Source organism: Giraffa tippelskirchi, chromosome 3 (assembly GCF_054371585.1).
Source record: "Giraffa tippelskirchi isolate mGirTip1 chromosome 3, T2T-mGirTip1v1.2.pri, whole genome shotgun sequence".
Lineage (NCBI taxonomy): Eukaryota > Metazoa > Chordata > Mammalia > Artiodactyla > Giraffidae > Giraffa > Giraffa tippelskirchi.
In genome coordinates, this window is record NC_137277.1 from 50006366 (window position 1) to 50022948 (window position 16583).

Consider the following 16583-nt stretch of genomic DNA (forward strand, 5'->3'; position numbering starts at 1 on the left):
CATACAGCCATGCACTTTAAAAGCATGAGTTTTATAGTATAGCAATTAGATCTCAATAAGGCAGATATTTTTTTTGAGGTTAATTTATGCTTTTATTTGCCAGTATAATTAACTACAGTGGCCTGCAGGCTTCTTTGATCTAAAAAAAATACATTTTATATCACAATCCAACAAACACACACACATATATAATATGTATACATACATAAAAGTGAAACAAAAGTTTTGCTAAAAATGTCTACCCTGAGTGTTAGATTTTTTTTTGGAGACCTTTTTCTTTTTTTAAAGCAGTTTTAGGTTTACAATAATACTTGACAGGAACGTACAGAAATTTCCCATATACCCCCCTCCCCTCACATGAACAGCCATTATCAACACAATGGTGCCTTTTTTCTTTTTAGACCAAGGATGACTGCACTGACACATAATCAAAACGTCCCCAGTTCACCTTAGGGTTCACTTTGAGAGCAGAGCAGTGTTGCATATTCTATGGGTTTGGACAAAAGTGTGACCACATATATCCATCATTATAATGTCGCTCACAGTACTTTCACTGCTCATGAAAACTTGTACTCTGTATATTCCTCTCTGCAAACTCCTGACAACCACTCATCTTTTTATTGTCCCCACAGTTTTGCCTTTTGCACAATGGCATCCAGTTGGACTCTTTTTCTTTCTCCTTGAAATGAGCGGTTCATACCCTTTGAGACCACTCCTGGCCCACCCAGGCATGGGCCAGACAGGCTCTAGTGGCAAGCTCCCCACGACGTGCTGCGGCTTTCCTCTAGTGCTGGCCCTGCCTGGCAGCCACGGGGAGGTGCAGGGGGACACGTGTTGGGTTTCTGCTCATAGGAAGGCCACACGTTTTGTGCCCCTCGTCACAGTGAACCCAGATTCCTATCGGGTGTGTTATAAACAGATGAGCCACTTCTTCAGGCCCCCTGCTCTGAGCACACCCCAAAGGCTGTGATTTTTTAAAAGTACGTGAAGCCTCAGCACAGCCTCCCTGGGTATAGGGTCGTGCTGCATCCAGCCAGGTGCCCTTTGGTTCACCTTGTGAAGGGCGAATCACTGAAGAGACTTTTGGGTTCTGTTTTCCATTAAGAGAAAGCTGTGATGTGGTGTTCTTTTTTAAGGTCAGAATGGCCTTCCTTGCTTCTGAAGAACTGGATGGTGTGGAAGAAAAACACTCATCTCAAGCTCCCTGCTCCCTGAGCTCCATCCCGCTGCCCCCGGCTCAGACCAGGCTCCAGGGTGCAATAACCCGCCTCTGGCCCCTGGGACTGGCCCTGGCCAACGCGGCAGTGGGTGTGCACGGCTTTCAGAGGAAGCTGGTGGTCTTCGCCTGCATCCAGCTACCCGTGGGCAGCCCCAAGAGCTGCGCCGTCCAGACAGCCCAAGAACAAGCCGGAGTCCTGTCCATCCGAGCGCTGCCTCAGGTGGGCCATGCAATGGGGCTGGTGTCCTGAACGCCCCACTGCGGGGTGGGGGGTGGAGCCCGGGGGTCGCAGCAGGAGCAGGACCGAGGCTGAGATGAAGGCCTCCTAACCCCTGCACATCCCAGCTGGCAGCAGTTGGGTCGCTCCCATCATTACAATTAGGGTTTTCCAAAGCCCTTTCACTTTTAAAAAGCTGCCCCTAAGAGTTCTACCATCTCTTCTGAATCATCTTTAAATTAGTCCTACTTCCAAAAAAATTGATCATGGTAACAGCAGCTTTTTTCCCCTCCGATGGCACTGGATTTAGCACCACACTTCCCCCTGACTTGGGCTTCCCTGGTGGCTCTGACGGTAAAGAATCTGCCTACAATATAGGAGACCCAGGCTCGTTCCCTGGGTTGGGATCCCCTGGAGGAAGAAATAGCACCCCACTCCACTATTCTTGCCTAGAAAATCCCAGGGACAGAGGAGCCTAGCGGCCTACAGTCCATGGGGTGGCAAAGAGTCAGACACGACTGAGCGAGACTTACACACTTTCCCCTCACTTGTATTCTTTGGTTTATCCTATTCCTGACAAGCACATGAGTCAGTGGTCCAAGGTTTTATATTGTGGACAGCCACCGGGGAAAGAGGCAACGAGCACAGACAAGGGCTAATACCGCCTTTTACAAGGATCAAGTGACACAAGGCAGAAGGAAGGAAGCACTGCATTTCCTACCAGAGGAATTCCTATAGGACATAATCGGGATAAAATTGCCATGACAACACACAGGCCTGCCAGAGTGTAAACAGAAGTGCAGCTCTTTGATCTTCCAGCTTTAAGCAGTCCTAAGACTAGGACAGGTGATATTCTTAGCAGGGGAGAGCTCCGTCCTAGCGTTTTCTCATCTATCTCACTGCGTGGATGTGAGACTTTGTCTTGAACACTGTTTTGGACTTGGCTACCGTTTTAGAGTAAGGAGGAAAAGCATACTAAGTCCTGCCACTGCTGTGACTTCGGGGGGTCCTCGGGTGTCTCCACCTCCCTGCATTCCTAGCCTTCGCTCCAAGAGGTCCCTTCGACCTCCGGGAGCTGGGGCTGAGCTGCGTCTCTCTCTCCAGGGCTCGATCAGGTTTCACTGCAGAAAGTCTCCGCTACGCTACGCTGACATCTGCCCTGAACCCTCGCCCAACAGTGTCACTGGCTTTAATCAGATCCTTCTGGAAACACACAGGCCAGGCCACGTGTGACCTCTTCTCCCCTCCCAGCCTCACCCAGGCCACCCTCTATGCCTTTGTTTCCACAAGGCCTTTTCCTGCCAGCAGCGCCAGAGACATGTAATCAACACCCAGCTGCCAAACGACTCCCAGCGACCGACTCTGAGCGCACTCAGGGAGCCGTGGCTCCAGCCTGCAGGCAGGCCAGCAGCTGCACCAGTGGCCTGGGGCAGCAGTCTACGCACACCCCCCTCACCCTGATGGGTGTCAGGGTTGGCAGCGACCAAACCAGGATTAGGAAACGTCAGGGCCTTCACTACCTTCACAGATCCAACCCAGCGGTGCTGGCCATCACTACAGCGGGCACCCCACTCTTCCAACCCCACAGGCAAAGTCAGCTTGAAATCAGCTCTAAAACTGTGGCTGGGGGAAACTTTGCCTTGAGTTCCTTTAAAAGGAACAAAACCTTAATATTTAAATATTTGTTGATTAATTTAATGTAATTTCAAGCAACTAGATTATAAATCAAGAATGAGCAATGCAATGTACCAAAGAACCACCACACCATAATTTTATTCAGAAACACTGAGCAAGTTTTTACTCAAATGGGTGTGGAAACTCTGAATATTTATGTCTTAATTGTACCAAAAATAAAACACTTAAAAACCACCATCTGAACGTCGAGTTCTCTCCATATGGGTCTGCCATCGTGAGTACCTCCGCCTGCCGGCACCCCAGCCCACAATGCTGGAGGGGGAGTTGGGGAGCCCACCTGACATCAGCCACTGAGTCCTGGCAGCGCTGCCCCTGGGCAGGGCCCCCCACGTGACAGCCTCCCAGGAGGAGCAGACAACACAGTCATCCACCTTAAGGATCCTCGTTCTGAGACGGCTCCACGATACTCAAGCAGCAGTCAGCAAACTCCACAAACAAGGGCTCCTGCATGCAGGCTCGCATAAGCTTGGCCTTGTCGTCCGCCTGATCGAGGTCGACGATCAGCTGTCTGAGGTGCGGGTTGAGCAGTAAGCTCCTCAGTGCTCCAGACTCCCCTTAAAAATGAACAGTGAGGAGAGCCAAGCTGAGCTCAAGTGGGTGCCGGCAGAGATGGCTGAGAGCCAAATGTTCCAAATGTGATAAACGCCAAGCATGCTGCACCCACTCACCCAGCATTTCACATAAGGTGGGGCTTCCCAGGTGGCAATAGTGGTAAAGAAGCCACCTGCCAACGCAGGAGACATGAGAGACGTGGGTTCGATCCCTGGGTCAGGAAGATCCCCTAGAAAAGGGAATGGCAACCCACTCCAGTATTCTTGCCTGGAAAAGTCTATGGGCAGAGGAGCCTAGTGGGCTTACGGTCCAGAGGGTCGCAAAGAATCGGATAAGACTGAGCACACATGCTCACATAAGGTGAGGTCAGCATATCAGATGGTTTCCGAGTTAAATGCTGTCAGAATCTTATTATCAAACCTCTGCAATTATCTTAATGCCATTCAGCTAAGAAAAAGTTATTTTATCTGCACAGACTTACCTAAAAAGTTGTCTTACCTGCAGACTTACCTAAATTCTTTAAATTCTGCAAAGACACTCTGTCCTCTTCCTCATCACTATTGAGAAAATCAGCCACAGAGCCGTCGTCATCATCTAAGGAACATAACAGTCACCTGCTTATGACCGCAAAGGAAACCTAGGTTTTAACAACTCGAGTAAATAAAAACTGTGTGTGCCCACACATGACAAAAATAGAGATAATGCAAGTGGGTACAGACAAAACAACCACTTCTCAGGAATTTGTGACTATACTACACTCTTTATTTTAGGAAAGTGAAGACCTGGTGACTTTAACAAATGCATCCTAGTGTTCACACACACAAACTATGTTTGGGCTTACGGCCTTATTTTCCCATTCTTCCCACCCTACCTCTGCTCACTATGGCTCCAGCCCTGTCTGTAAAAACCCGCAGACATGACTCCCCTGTATTTTCAGCATGGGCGGAAACTTCTGAACCCAACAAGGAAGTTTCTCAAAGGACAGAAGCGGGCCATCCCCTGGCTCTGACTGCTCAATTCCTTTTCGGTGGCACCGGGAGGGGGTGTCTTCAGAGCCCAGCATGATGCATGGTGCGCAGGAGGCGTTAAGGGTATGTGGGGCTTGCCTGGTGGCCCAGTGGTTAAGAATCTGCCTTGCAATGCAAGGAACACGGGTTCAATCCCTGTGCCGGGAAGATGCCGTAAGCTGTGCCACAACTATAGAGCCTGAGCTCTGGAGCCCGAGAGCCGTAACCACTGAAGCCCGCTCACCCTAGAGCCTGTGCTCGCTCTCTGCAACTAGAGAAAACCTGCACATGGCGACCAAGACCCAATACCACAAAAAAAAATTTTTTTTTTTTAAAAAAGGCTAGATGGATGGGGAAGACGGCAGCACACTCACATTGCAGGCTCTGAGGGCCGCCAGGAGCAGCAGCGAGGCCAAAGGCAGCACGCCACATGGGTCCAGGTCAGGTGAACCCCCGCCAGGCCCAGGGGAAGACCCAAAGTTGTGCCTGGAGGTGGCTCTGCCAGCAGGGTCCACCACTCACCCCAAACCACGGCTGTGGCCTCTCCCCCCCACTCCCCGGCCTTCTCCTGACTCTTGAGGCTGCCCCACACCGCCACCCATGACGACGTGCGCTCCTGTCCTGGGTGCACAGGGCTGAGGAAGCTGCTGCTCCCTGATGAACCTGACTTCTGGCCCCAGTCTATGAGTCCTTTCTCCTCTTTCCACATATTCTATTTGAAACCCTTTTCTCCGTTTGTGTGTTTCAGTCAACCAACCCACCTTCATTTTCCACAGGCTTTTTAGTTGTTGCAGTAAGAGCTGATCTTATTTTTTTCTCGACAGGACCAGTTGCAGGCTTGCACTGCTCTGAAAGAGACACAAATCTCAGGTGTACATCACCTCCGTTTGAGTGACAAGGCTGCACCACTCCCCCAAGCCAGCATCCAGCATCTAGGGGGAAGCCTTTGTAGGGGGTAAGGGACTGGGTGGGGGATGAAGGAGAGGAAGTGAGAGACTCCATCAAGGGGCAGGAGAAACCTGGGCCTGGCAGAAGGGCTGAGGAAGCCCACCTCACGCTCCCCTAGGGCCTGTCTCCATCCTCCCTGTCCTGCCTAGTCCCAGAGACTTCACCACGACTCAGTAACACACTGACTTCAGTTAGCTGCAAACTGCGTTCTCAGCAGTTTCAGATACCGAATGTGCAGGTACCACGTGCCACTGGGAGTCCACACATGCAACTCCCCAGGCCCACCCGGGAGGGGTTCAGCCTCACACAGGACAGAAATGGACGAGATAAGGAGAGTCTGATCCAAGTCACCCAAGAGGGTGGGGAGACGAGAGGGGGAGGTGACACGTGGGCTTAGTTGACCCAAGGCATATGGAAACTTCAGGGTTGGAACACATTGCCCTTGCATTGACAGGCAGTTTTTTTTAATATTTTTTAAAATATATACATAATTTATTTATTTTTATTTTGGTAGCACCCACTCTTTATTGCTGCACATGGACTTTCCCTAGTTGCAACAGGCAGGGGCTACTCTTTCAATGCACAGGCTTCTCACTGTGGTGGCTTCTCTTGTTGCAGAGCAGAGGTTCTACAGTGTGGGCTCAGGAGTTGTGGCACACGGGCTCAGAAGTTCCGAGGGGTAGAACCTGTGTCCCTTGCATCCACAGGCAGGTTCTTATCCACTGAACCACCAGGAAGTCCAAGTTTTATTTTCTTGACCTGGGTGGTGTTTCCTTATAATAAATAATTCAGTAAGCCAAAAAAAAAAAAGAAAAAGAATCTACAAATAATAAATGCTGCAGAGTGTGTGGAAAAAAGGAAACCCTCCCCCAAAAAAAGGAAACCCCCCTACACAGTTGGTGGGAATGTAAATTGGTATAGCCACTATGGAAAATGGTATTCTCTAAAAAACTAAAAATAGTTACCATAGCCCTCAATCACAATCCTGGACATATCCAGAAAAAATAAAACCTCGAATTTGAAAAGATACATGCACCCCAATGTTCATAGCAGCACTATTTACAATAGCCAAGAAAGGAAGCAACCTAAGTGTCCATCAACAGAGGAATGAATAAGGAAGACGTGGTGTATACATATATACATATGTGGCGGAATACTACTCAGCCATAAAAATGAAATGATGCCATTTGCAGCAACATACATGGACCTAGAAATTATGATACCTAGTGAAGTAAGTCAGAGAAAGACAAAATAATCATGATATCACTTATACAGAGAATCTAAAAAATTGATACAAATGAATTTATTTACAAAACAGAAACAGACTTCAGACACAGAAAACAAATTTATGGGTCCAAAGGAGAAGGGGTGAGGAAGGATAAATTAGGAATATGGGATTAACAGATACACACTACTATGTATAAAATAGATAAACAACATGGGCCTAATGTATATTATTGTTTCATTTAGTTGCTAAGTGGTAACTGACTCTTGCCTGCCAGGCTTCTCTGTCCATGGGATTTCCCAGGCAAGAATACTAGAGTGGGTTGCCATTTCCTTCTCCAGCAGATCTTCCCAACTCAGGGAATTAACCCGTGTCTCCTGCATTGGCAGGCAGATTCTTTACCACTGAACCACCAAGGAAAGTATATCATAGGGAACTATATTCATTACCTTGTAGTAACTTATAATGAAAAAGAACCAAAAAAGGATACAGATCACTGAAGCACTTAGCTGTATACCTGAAACACTGTAAGTCAACTATACTTCAATAAACAAAATTTATTTTTAAATAAGAACAAAGCAAACAGGGTTTCCCTGTGGTCCATGGTTAAGAATCCACCTGCTAATGCAGGGGACACCAGTTCAATCCTGGTCTGAGAAGATACCACATGCCATAGGGCAATGAAGCCTGTGGGCCACAATTACTGAGCCCATGTACCCTAGAGCCCCAGGCTCCGCAAGGAAAGAAGCCACTGCATGATAAGCCCAAGCACTGCAACTAAAGAGTAGGACCCCCCGCACAGCAACTAGAGAAAGTCCGTTAGCAGCAAACAAGAACCAACGCAGCGTTCCCCTCGCCTCCCGCCCCACAAAAAAACACACTAACAGAGAAGCTGGAGTTTTCAACACAGGAGTGAACTGCTCAAATCTCTGTATCGGAAAAATTACCCATATTGCGCTAGGGGGGTCTTGGAGGGGCCTCACAGGGCTGCAGGACCAGAGAGAAGCATTCCAGACACAGCTCCCAAACTATTCCAGCAAAGCAGTTCTACTTCGTTCCTATCTTAAGCCAAAAGGATTTTTTTTGAAAGTGCTCCAAAGACATTAGGGTTAAAAAAAAAAAAAGCTGGAGCGGGCACGGTGGTGCTAGAAACAAACAGCTGTAAAATCAGAGACTAGAAAGGATAAAACTAGAGGCAAACCACCAATGAGGAACTTTAACAGAAAAGTCACTGAGAGAGAGAGGTCGTGGGAAAGGGTCCCTGAAGACTAAGAAGAGGCACCGGCTAGAAAAAGACTTAAAATGTAGACTTGGCAACAGTGAGAGCCAGAGACGTTGCTCCTTACCGTAAACTTGTGTAACTCCCCGTTTCTATCAAGACATCACTTAAAAGAAAGAAAACGTCCTTAACCTCAGCCAGAGCAGCTTCTGCCAAAGAATGCGGAGCTGAACACTAAGAGGAAGGCACAGCTAGGGGAGGCTTTTGTGACAAAAACCAAAGATTGTTAAAAAAAAAAAAAAAAAAAGATGGCAAGCAGAAAGCAAAGTAGGGCAGAGGAAAAGTTTTTGATTGTCCATGAAGTGGAGGCGCATTCGCAGGAAGAGGTATCCGCCTGCCCATGGTGGGTGGGAGGCGGTCCCCAGGGTCGGGCGTTGCAAGGCTGACAGCAGGCTGAGGGCCGGGCCCAGGGCCCACGTCCCCGAGACCGCAGCTGTGGTCCACGAAGAAGGGGGCCTTACCTTTGTGCTTCCGGAAGCAGGGCAAGGAGCAGCTGTAGAAACAAAGCCACAGGCAGCGTCAGCCCCGAGGGCGGCGCGGACCCTCCCGCCGCCCCGCCGCCCGTTCCCTGCCCCGCGACCCCTGGCACTCACTAGGGCACGCGGCAGGCGGGGCAGCGGTATTTGGGCTTCTCCAGACAGACAACGCAGACGGCGGTACCGCAGCTGAGCGACGCCATGGTCTCTGGCGGGACGCGCACCGTGCCTGCGCGCCAGCCCCGGGCCCCCTCGCCCCACGTGCACACCCTTTCTTCCGTTTCCTCAACCAGGACCAATCAGCGCGCAGCACTTACCGGCCGCCACAAGCAATCGATTGATCCCGCTCATCGTTCCAGGCCTGAGAAGTAGAAAGTCGATGCACTCGATACGCATCCAGAGCTCATTGTCAAGGGTACTCCCTGATTAGGGCTTCCCTGCCTGATGAACTATGGACAGAGGTTCGTGACATTGTACAGGAGACAGGGATCAAGAAAATCCCCATGGAAAAGAAATGCAAAAAAGCAAAATGGCTGTCTGAGGAGGCCTTAAAGATAGCTGGGAAGAGAAGAGAAGCGAAAAGCAAAGGAGAAAAGGAAAGATATTCTCATCTGAATGCAGAGTTCCAAAGACTAGCAAGGAGAGATAAGAAAGCCTTCCTCAGCGATCAGTGCAAACAAATAGAGGAAAACAACAGATTGGGAAAGACTAGAGACCTCTTCAAGAAAATTAGAGATACCAAGGGAACATTTCACGCAAAGATAGGCTCGATAAAGGACAGAAATGGTATGGACCTAACAGAAGCAGAAGATATTAAGAAGAGGTGGCAAGAATACACAGAAGAACTGTACAAAAAAGATCTTCACGACACAGATAATCACGATGGTGTGATCACTCACCTAGAGCCAGACATCTTGGAATGTGAAGTCAAGTGGGCCTTAGAAAGCATCACTACGAACAAAGCTAGTGGAGGTGATGGAATTCCAGTGGAGCTATTTCAAATCCTAAAAGGTGATGCTGTGAAAGTGCTGCACTCGATATGCCAGCAAATTTGGAAAACTCAGCAGTGGCCACAGGACTGGAAGACGTCAGTCTTCGTTCCAATCCCAAAGAAAGGCAATGCCAAAGAATGCTCAAACTACCGCACAATTGCACTCATCTCACATGCTAGTAAAGTAATGCTCAAAATTCTCCAAGCCAGGCTTCAGCAATACGTGAACCGTGAACTTCCAGATGTTCAAGCTGGTTTTAGAAAAGGCAGAGGAACCAGAGATCAAATTGCCAATATCCGCTGGATCATCGAAAAAGCAAGAGAGTTCCAGAAAAACATCTATTTCTGCTTTATTGACTATGCCAAAGCCTTTGACTGTGTGGATCACAATAAACTGTGGAAAATTCTGAAAGAGATGGGAATACCAGACCATCTGACCTGTCTCTTGAGAAACCTGTATGCAGGTCAGGAAGCAACAGTTAGAACTGGACATGGAACAACAGACTGGTTCCAAATAGGAAAAGGAGTACGTCAAGGCTGTATATTGTCACCCTGCTTATTTAACTTCTATGCAGAGTACATCATGAGAAACGCTGGGCTGGAAGAAACACAAGCTGGAATCAAGATTGCTGGGAGAAATATCAATAACCTCAGATATGCGGATGACACCACCCTTATGGCAGAAAGTGAAGAAGAACTAAAGAGCCTCTTGATGAAGGTGAAGGAGGAGAGTGAAAAAGTTGGCTTAAAGCTCAACGTTCAGAAAACTAAGATCATGGCATCTGGTCCCATCACTCCATGGGAAATAGATGGGGAAACAGTGGAAACAGTGTCAGACTTTACTTTTTTGGGCTCCAGAATCACTGCTGATGGTGACTGCAGCCATGAAATTAAAAGACGCTTACTCCTTGGAAGGAAGGTTATGGCCAACCTAGATAGCATGTTTAAAAGCAGAGACATTACTTTGCCAACAAAAGTCCGTCTAGTCAAGACTATGGTTTTTCCAGTGGTCATGTATGGATGTGAGAGTTGGACGGTGAAGAAAGCTGAGCGCCGCAGAATTGATGCTTTTGAACTGTGGTGTTGGAGAAGACTCTTGAGAGTTTCTTGGACTGCAAGGAGATCCAATCAATCCATCCTAAAAGAGATCAATCCTGGGTGTTCATTGGAAGGTCTGATGTTGAAGCTGAAGCTCCAATACTTTGGCCACCTCATGGGAAGGGTTGACTCATTGGAAAAGACCCTAATGCTGGGTAGGATTGGGGGCGGGAGGAGAAGGGGACGACAGAGGATGAGATGGTTGGATGGCATCACCGACTCGATGAACATGGGTTTGGGTAGACTCCGGGAGTTGGTGATGGACAGAGAGGCCTGGCGTGCTGCAATTCATGGGGTCGCAGAGAGTCGGACACGACTGAGCGACTGAACTGAACTGAGGCTCGTTGGTAAACAATCCTCCCACAATGCGGGAGAGAAACCTGGGTTCGATCCCTGGGTTGGAAAGATCCCCTGGCGAAGGGAACGGCTACCCACTTCAGTATTCTGGCCTGGAGAATTTCATGGATCGCATATATACAGTCCACGGGGTCGCAAAGAGTCGGACACAACTGAGCGACTTTCACTCCCTGATTAGGTCACATCGTGGAAGAACTTGTTGTATAGCCCTGTTCCTGTCCCTACACAGCTATGTGACTTTCAGCAAGTCATTGTCACTCTCTGGCTCTGTTGCCCTGCATATACCTAAAAAGAATAGGTGGAACTAAACGCCCTTTGTCTTCTACCTTGGACTTTCTCAGTATTGCATGGGTATTGGGTTCTCCCCACACATCTCATCTGGGCTTCCCTGGTGGCTCAGCTTGTAAACAATCCGCCTGCAATGCAGGAGACCTGGGTTCGATCCCTGGGTTGGGAAAATCCCTGGACAAGAAAAAGGCTACCCACTCCAGTATTCTGGCCTGGAGAATCCCCATGGACAGAGAGGAGCCTGGCGGGCCACAGTCCATGGCATGGCAAAGAGTCAGACACGAATGCGCAACTAAGCACAGCAAATGAGAAGTCCACACGCTGGCCAAACCAGACTCGGTTAGACCATGTGACACACATGTGCCCTTCCCAGCCATTTTTCTCCTAGGAAAGGAAGACAAGCCTTGGCCGCTGACAAATGTTTATTGAGCTCTAACTGTGAGCCCTGTGCTTCCCAGACGCTGGGCTGGGAACACCCAGGGATTAGCAGATACTGTCTCTGGGAGCTTAAGTCTTACAGTGAAGGCAGGAGGGAGAGTCCCTTGGTGGGGCTGATTGGCCAGGGAACAGATGAGTGACCTCTGGCCCGAAGGTGGAGATCCTGGTCCAAAAAAGGGCTTGAATGCCACCTCGGCCTTTAGGAATAGACAAAGTCACATTTTATTGGGAGCCCTGCTCCTCTTCAAAGCCCTGAGCACTGTCCAGCTTAACCAGGGTTCCCACTCCACATGTGCAGTGCTGTCTTAGGGCCATAAGTCACCCTCACCCCCTAATCCTAACCCTAACCCCTTTGCAATGATCCATCAGCCCTCAGGATCTCATTACTACAAGGGCCCCGCACCACTGTCACAGTCTGCAGGGATGAATCTGCTACAACACAAGCAGCCATTCAAGTCTTAGCTCAGACCCCTCACTGGCTGTGTGACTTGGAGAGACTGGCTACCCTATCTGAGCTCCCTGGTCTGTTAAAGTAGATGTTCCTACTTTCCTGAGCTATTGCAAGGCAGAGGTGACTGTAAAAAGGTTTGCGACCTGAAGTGCTACAAAAGGTTATTTACATGGTATCTAGAGTCTATAACTCTTTTGGAGCTCTGGTCCCAACCCCATAAGCCCAGGTTCCAGGCTCTGAGTCCCTGGAGGCCGAGGTCTTGGAACTCAGGCCCCTCTAAAAGGGTTATGCTGCCAGCCTCAGTGAGCCGCACTGGGGTTGAGCTAGAGTGACTAGCTGTCACTCCTTCAGCTTTGCCAGACTGTCTAGGGTGCTGTCCAGTCCTCAGTGCTGAAGTGGCACTGCCCCTCTGGTTGCCTACCTGCCCCAGCATGCAGCTGCCCCTGCCTCCAGTCTCCTAACAGAACTCACACCAAAATCCAATGTTTTCCCACTGATCCAATACTCTGAAGCATTTCTTGTTTCTGTCAACAGTTGTGACCACTGCTGGTTTGAATCAAAATCTCCCAGAAAGTCCGCACTTAACAGGGAAGCACAGAGGTCAGCGACTTGAATCCCATGCTCTCTGGCATCAGTACTAATTCCCTCGCTATGGACATCACCATCGCCCACCCAGAATTTTCCTGTGAGTTGTGTTTGGAGACTGAGACCGTGGAGAATTTCCACAATTTTCAGGGTTTCAAGCTAACCCCATCCACATCTATACCATGCTGACTCCCCTATCTTTGGCTTCAGAGATGGTGACTCCAGCAAAAAGAAAGTTCCTGGAATTCCTCTCATGCACATTGCATTCAGTAGAAATACCTCTTCTACTCTGGGTGACCCTCATCGTCCATGGACCCCTCCCACTCCAATATCCAAGAAAGGAGGTGGCTCAACTGAGATGGCGGGGAGGTTGGGGAACACCAAGAAGCAGTGACAGAAGCCTGGTACAGCTCCTCTGGGCAGTGGCTAGTTCAGAGCAGAAAGACAGGAATGACACTGGGCCCAACTACTAGACATCCACTCTGATTTGCCCTGGCCCTCTATGGTCCCCCATCACGCCCTCCTAGCACCTAAGGCTGCCTCACGGCTTCTCAGCGTCAGCTCGAGGCCTAGGAGAGGTAATAATCAAGGCAGAATGGTTTCCAGAGCCCCGCTGCCTGGCAGGCGCTGTCCAACACATTCCAGGCAGGCCCAGCCCTGCGCCCACGCGGAAGACTGGAGACATCTTCAACGCGGAGGCCCAGGTCGGGCACCGAGCACCGCCAGAGGGCGCCCCAGATCGAGATTGGTCCTGGCGTGGCCCGCGCCAGAGCAGGTCTGCAGCGTCTCTCGCACCTGACTTTGCAACTTCCATGGGGGCAACACTGACCTCGCAAGGAAAAGCAAACCCAGGCCTGGCCTGCACAAGAAAGAGGGTCAAGAGTGCGGAGTTGAAGCCAACGACTGGATGGGCAGCAGTGACTCTTCCGTGAAAGCAAGGCCCACGCCAGGCCAGCCGAGGGCTTCAAATGCGCCTGGCTGTCCAGGGAGAGTTCCAGAGCTGACCCCCAGCTCCACGCTTCTTGGCAACCCCTGAGGCAGAGATCCAACTGGAAGCTGTCTACCCCATATTAGCTTGATGAAAGCTTAATAGTACTTCTGGAGCTTTCAGGTTACTAACTAGGGTGCATCCAGTGCCCTGTGTCTTTCCTGATTCCATGATGGGGTGGGCACATAGGCTGCATGATGCCCGTATCCGAGGCCAGAGGTTGATAAAGCTAGGTTCCCTGTGGAGCTGTGCTCAATCTCAGCTTCTTTCTGCAGTCCTAATACCTCCATCCCTCCACCCTCTTGGTTGCACCGAGAAGTGTCTACGGTGGTGTGTTTAGGGAACCTATACCTTCCAGTTTCATCCTCCCTTCCACTTACTCTCTGGTATCTAAAAGAGTGCTTCAGAAGTTAAAAGGGGTGAGGTTGTTGGTATGAATCAAATAAAGACAGCCTGAGATTCTGGTGGCGTGTATTCCAAGTTATCTGATTTCAACTCTCTGCATATTATTTTATCTTGCAATGGCATTGATTCCTCAACTCAAGACAATGACAGTCTGACCTTCCGTTAGGCCCCAAGAAGAACTTCCAAACAACAGAAAACATAGGGGCTTCCCTGCTGGGCCAGTTGTCAACAATCTGCCTTGTAATGCAGGGGACACAGCTTTCGATCCCTGGTCGGGGAACTAAGATTCCACGTGCTGTGAATCAATTAAGCTCCTGCACGGCAACTAGAGAGTCCGTGTGCTGCAACCAAAGAGCCTGTGTTATGTGACAAGACCCGACACAGTCAAAAAAGTAGTTTTTAAAAATTTTTTTAAAAGAGAGAGAATAATTGCATTATCTCAGCAGAACTGACAGAAGTGCACAGACCTTAAAGGTCACTATCACCCAAACCCCACACTTTCATTTTCTCACACCTTCTCCCACTTGCAAGTCAACATACATACATCTCTCACCATATATTCCCTAGAACAGAGATTAAAGGAATCAAATAAAAATAAAAGTCCTGAGACTCCTTCATCAGCAGATCTGCACAGGAAAGTTATTCAGGCAATAGGAAAATGATATCAGATGCAAATTAAAATCACAATCAGTCCAGTTCAGTCACTCAGTCGTGTCTGACTCTTTGCGACCCCATGAACTACAGCACCCCAGGCCTCCCTGTCCATCACCAACTCCCAGAGTCCACCCAAACCCATGGCCATCAAGTTGATGGTGCCATCCAGCCATCTCATCCTCCGTTGTCCCGTTCGCCTCCTGCCCTCAATCTTTCCCAGCATCAGAGTCTTTTCCAATGAGTCAGCTCTTCGCATCAGGTGGCTAAAGTATTGGAGTTTCAGCTTCAACATCAGTCCTTCCAATGAATACCCAGGACTGATCTCCTTTAGGATGGACTGGTTGGATCTCCTTGCAGTCCAAGAAACTCTCAAGAGTCTTCTCCAACACCACAGTTCAAAAGCATCAATTCTGCGGCGCTCAGCTTTCTTCACCGTCCAACTCTCACATCCATACATGACCACTGGAAAAACCATAGCCTTGACTAGACAGACCTTTGTTGGCAAAGTAATGTCTCTGCTTTTAAATATGCTATCTAGGTTGGCCATAACCTTCCTTCCAAGGAGTAAGCGTCTTTTAATTTCATGGCTGCAATCACCATCAGCAGTGATTTTGGAGCCCAAAAAAATAAAGTCTGACACTGTTTCCACTGTTTCTCCATCTATTTCCCATGAAGTGATGGGACCAGATGCCATGATCTTAAGTTTTCTGAATGTTGAGCTTTAAGCCAACTTTTTCACTCTCCTCTTTCACTTTCATCAAGAGGCTCTTTAGTTCTTCTTCGCTTTCTGCCATAAAGGTGGTGTCATCTGCATATCTGAGGTTATTGATATTTCTCCCGGCAATCTTGATTCCAGCTTGTGTTTCTTCCAGCCCAGCGTTTCTCATGATGTACTCTGCATATAAGTTAAATAAGCAGGGTGACAATATACAGCCTTGACGTACTCCTTTTCCTATTTGGAACCAGTCTGTTGTTCCATGTCCAGTTCTAACTGTTGCTTCCTGACCTGCATACAGGTTTCTCAAGAGGCAGGTCAGGTGGTCTGGTATGCCCATTTCTTTCAGAATTTTCCACAGTTTATTGTGATCCACACAGTCAAAGGCTTTGGCATAGTCAATAAAGCAGAAATAGATGTTTTTCTGGAACTCTCTTGCTTTTTTGAAGATCCATCGGATGTTGGCAATTTGATCTCTGGTTCCTCTGCCTTTTCTAAATCCAGCTTGAACATCTGGAAGTTCACGGTTCACGTATTGTTGAAGCCTGGCTTGGAGAATTTTAAGCATTACTAGTGTGTGAGATGAGTGCAATTGTGCGGTAGTTTGAGAATTCTTTGGCATTGCCTTTCTTTGGGATTGGAATGAAAACTGACCTTTTCCAGTCCTGTGGCCACTGCTGAGTTTTCCAAATTTGCTGGCGTATTGAGTGCAGCACTTTCACAGCATCATCTTTGAGGATTTGAAATAGCTCAACGGGAATTCCATCACCTCCACTAGCTTTGTTCGTAGTGATGCTTCCTAAGGCCCACTTGACTTCACATTCCAGGATGTCTGGCTCTAGGTGAGTGATACCATAAACGTACAAGAGTAACTAAAATTACGAAGATTGGCAATACCAAGTATTGGCAAGGAGTCTGCTATGAATTGGACATCTGCACCCCCTCAAAATTCATATGCTGAAATCCCAGCCCCAAGCCCCAATGTGATAGTATTA

At 48.7% G+C, this 16583-nt stretch overlaps 2 protein-coding genes and 1 non-coding gene across 29 annotated transcripts in view; 1 reads left to right on the forward strand and 2 right to left on the reverse strand.

Moving 5' to 3' along the window:
* The window catches only part of MYO19 (myosin XIX), a 53160-nt gene extending 38882 nt beyond the window's left edge, over positions 1 to 14278 (forward strand). For 20 of the 23 annotated variants that reach the window (XM_081584879.1, XM_081584885.1, XM_081584894.1 and 17 more), the window contains 2 exons: positions 1137 to 1439; positions 2541 to 3305. In XM_081584879.1, the coding sequence (XP_081441005.1) occupies positions 1137 to 1439; positions 2541 to 2669 (432 nt within the window). In that variant the 3' untranslated portion in view covers positions 2670 to 3305. Of the gene's footprint in view, positions 1 to 1136; positions 1440 to 2540; positions 3306 to 12775 lie in introns of those variants that run through there. The other 3 variants (XM_081584898.1, XM_081584890.1, XM_081584897.1) reach the window with 1 other exon arrangement.
* ZNHIT3 (zinc finger HIT-type containing 3) lies at positions 68 to 8885 on the reverse strand. Of its 5 annotated transcripts, none has more exons than XM_081584973.1 (5): positions 8736 to 8885; positions 8604 to 8635; positions 5452 to 5538; positions 4194 to 4240; positions 68 to 3685 (listed from the first exon to the last, which is right to left on the reverse strand). In XM_081584973.1, exons 1-4 carry the CDS (start codon positions 8819 to 8821, stop codon positions 4203 to 4205), a joined length of 243 nt encoding a protein of 80 aa, XP_081441099.1. In that variant the 5' UTR covers positions 8822 to 8885; the 3' UTR covers positions 68 to 3685; positions 4194 to 4202. The 5 variants fall into 5 exon arrangements, with proteins under 5 accessions (XP_081441099.1, XP_081441097.1, XP_081441096.1 ...); XM_081584971.1 differs by having other exon boundaries at positions 4194 to 4277; XM_081584970.1 differs by having other exon boundaries at positions 4182 to 4277.
* On the reverse strand, positions 830 to 959 carry LOC145544044 (small nucleolar RNA SNORA11). Its single transcript, XR_014081269.1, has one exon. It is a non-coding gene; the product is annotated as a small nucleolar RNA SNORA11 (small nucleolar RNA).
* Positions 14279 to 16583: the final 2305 nt, after the last annotated feature.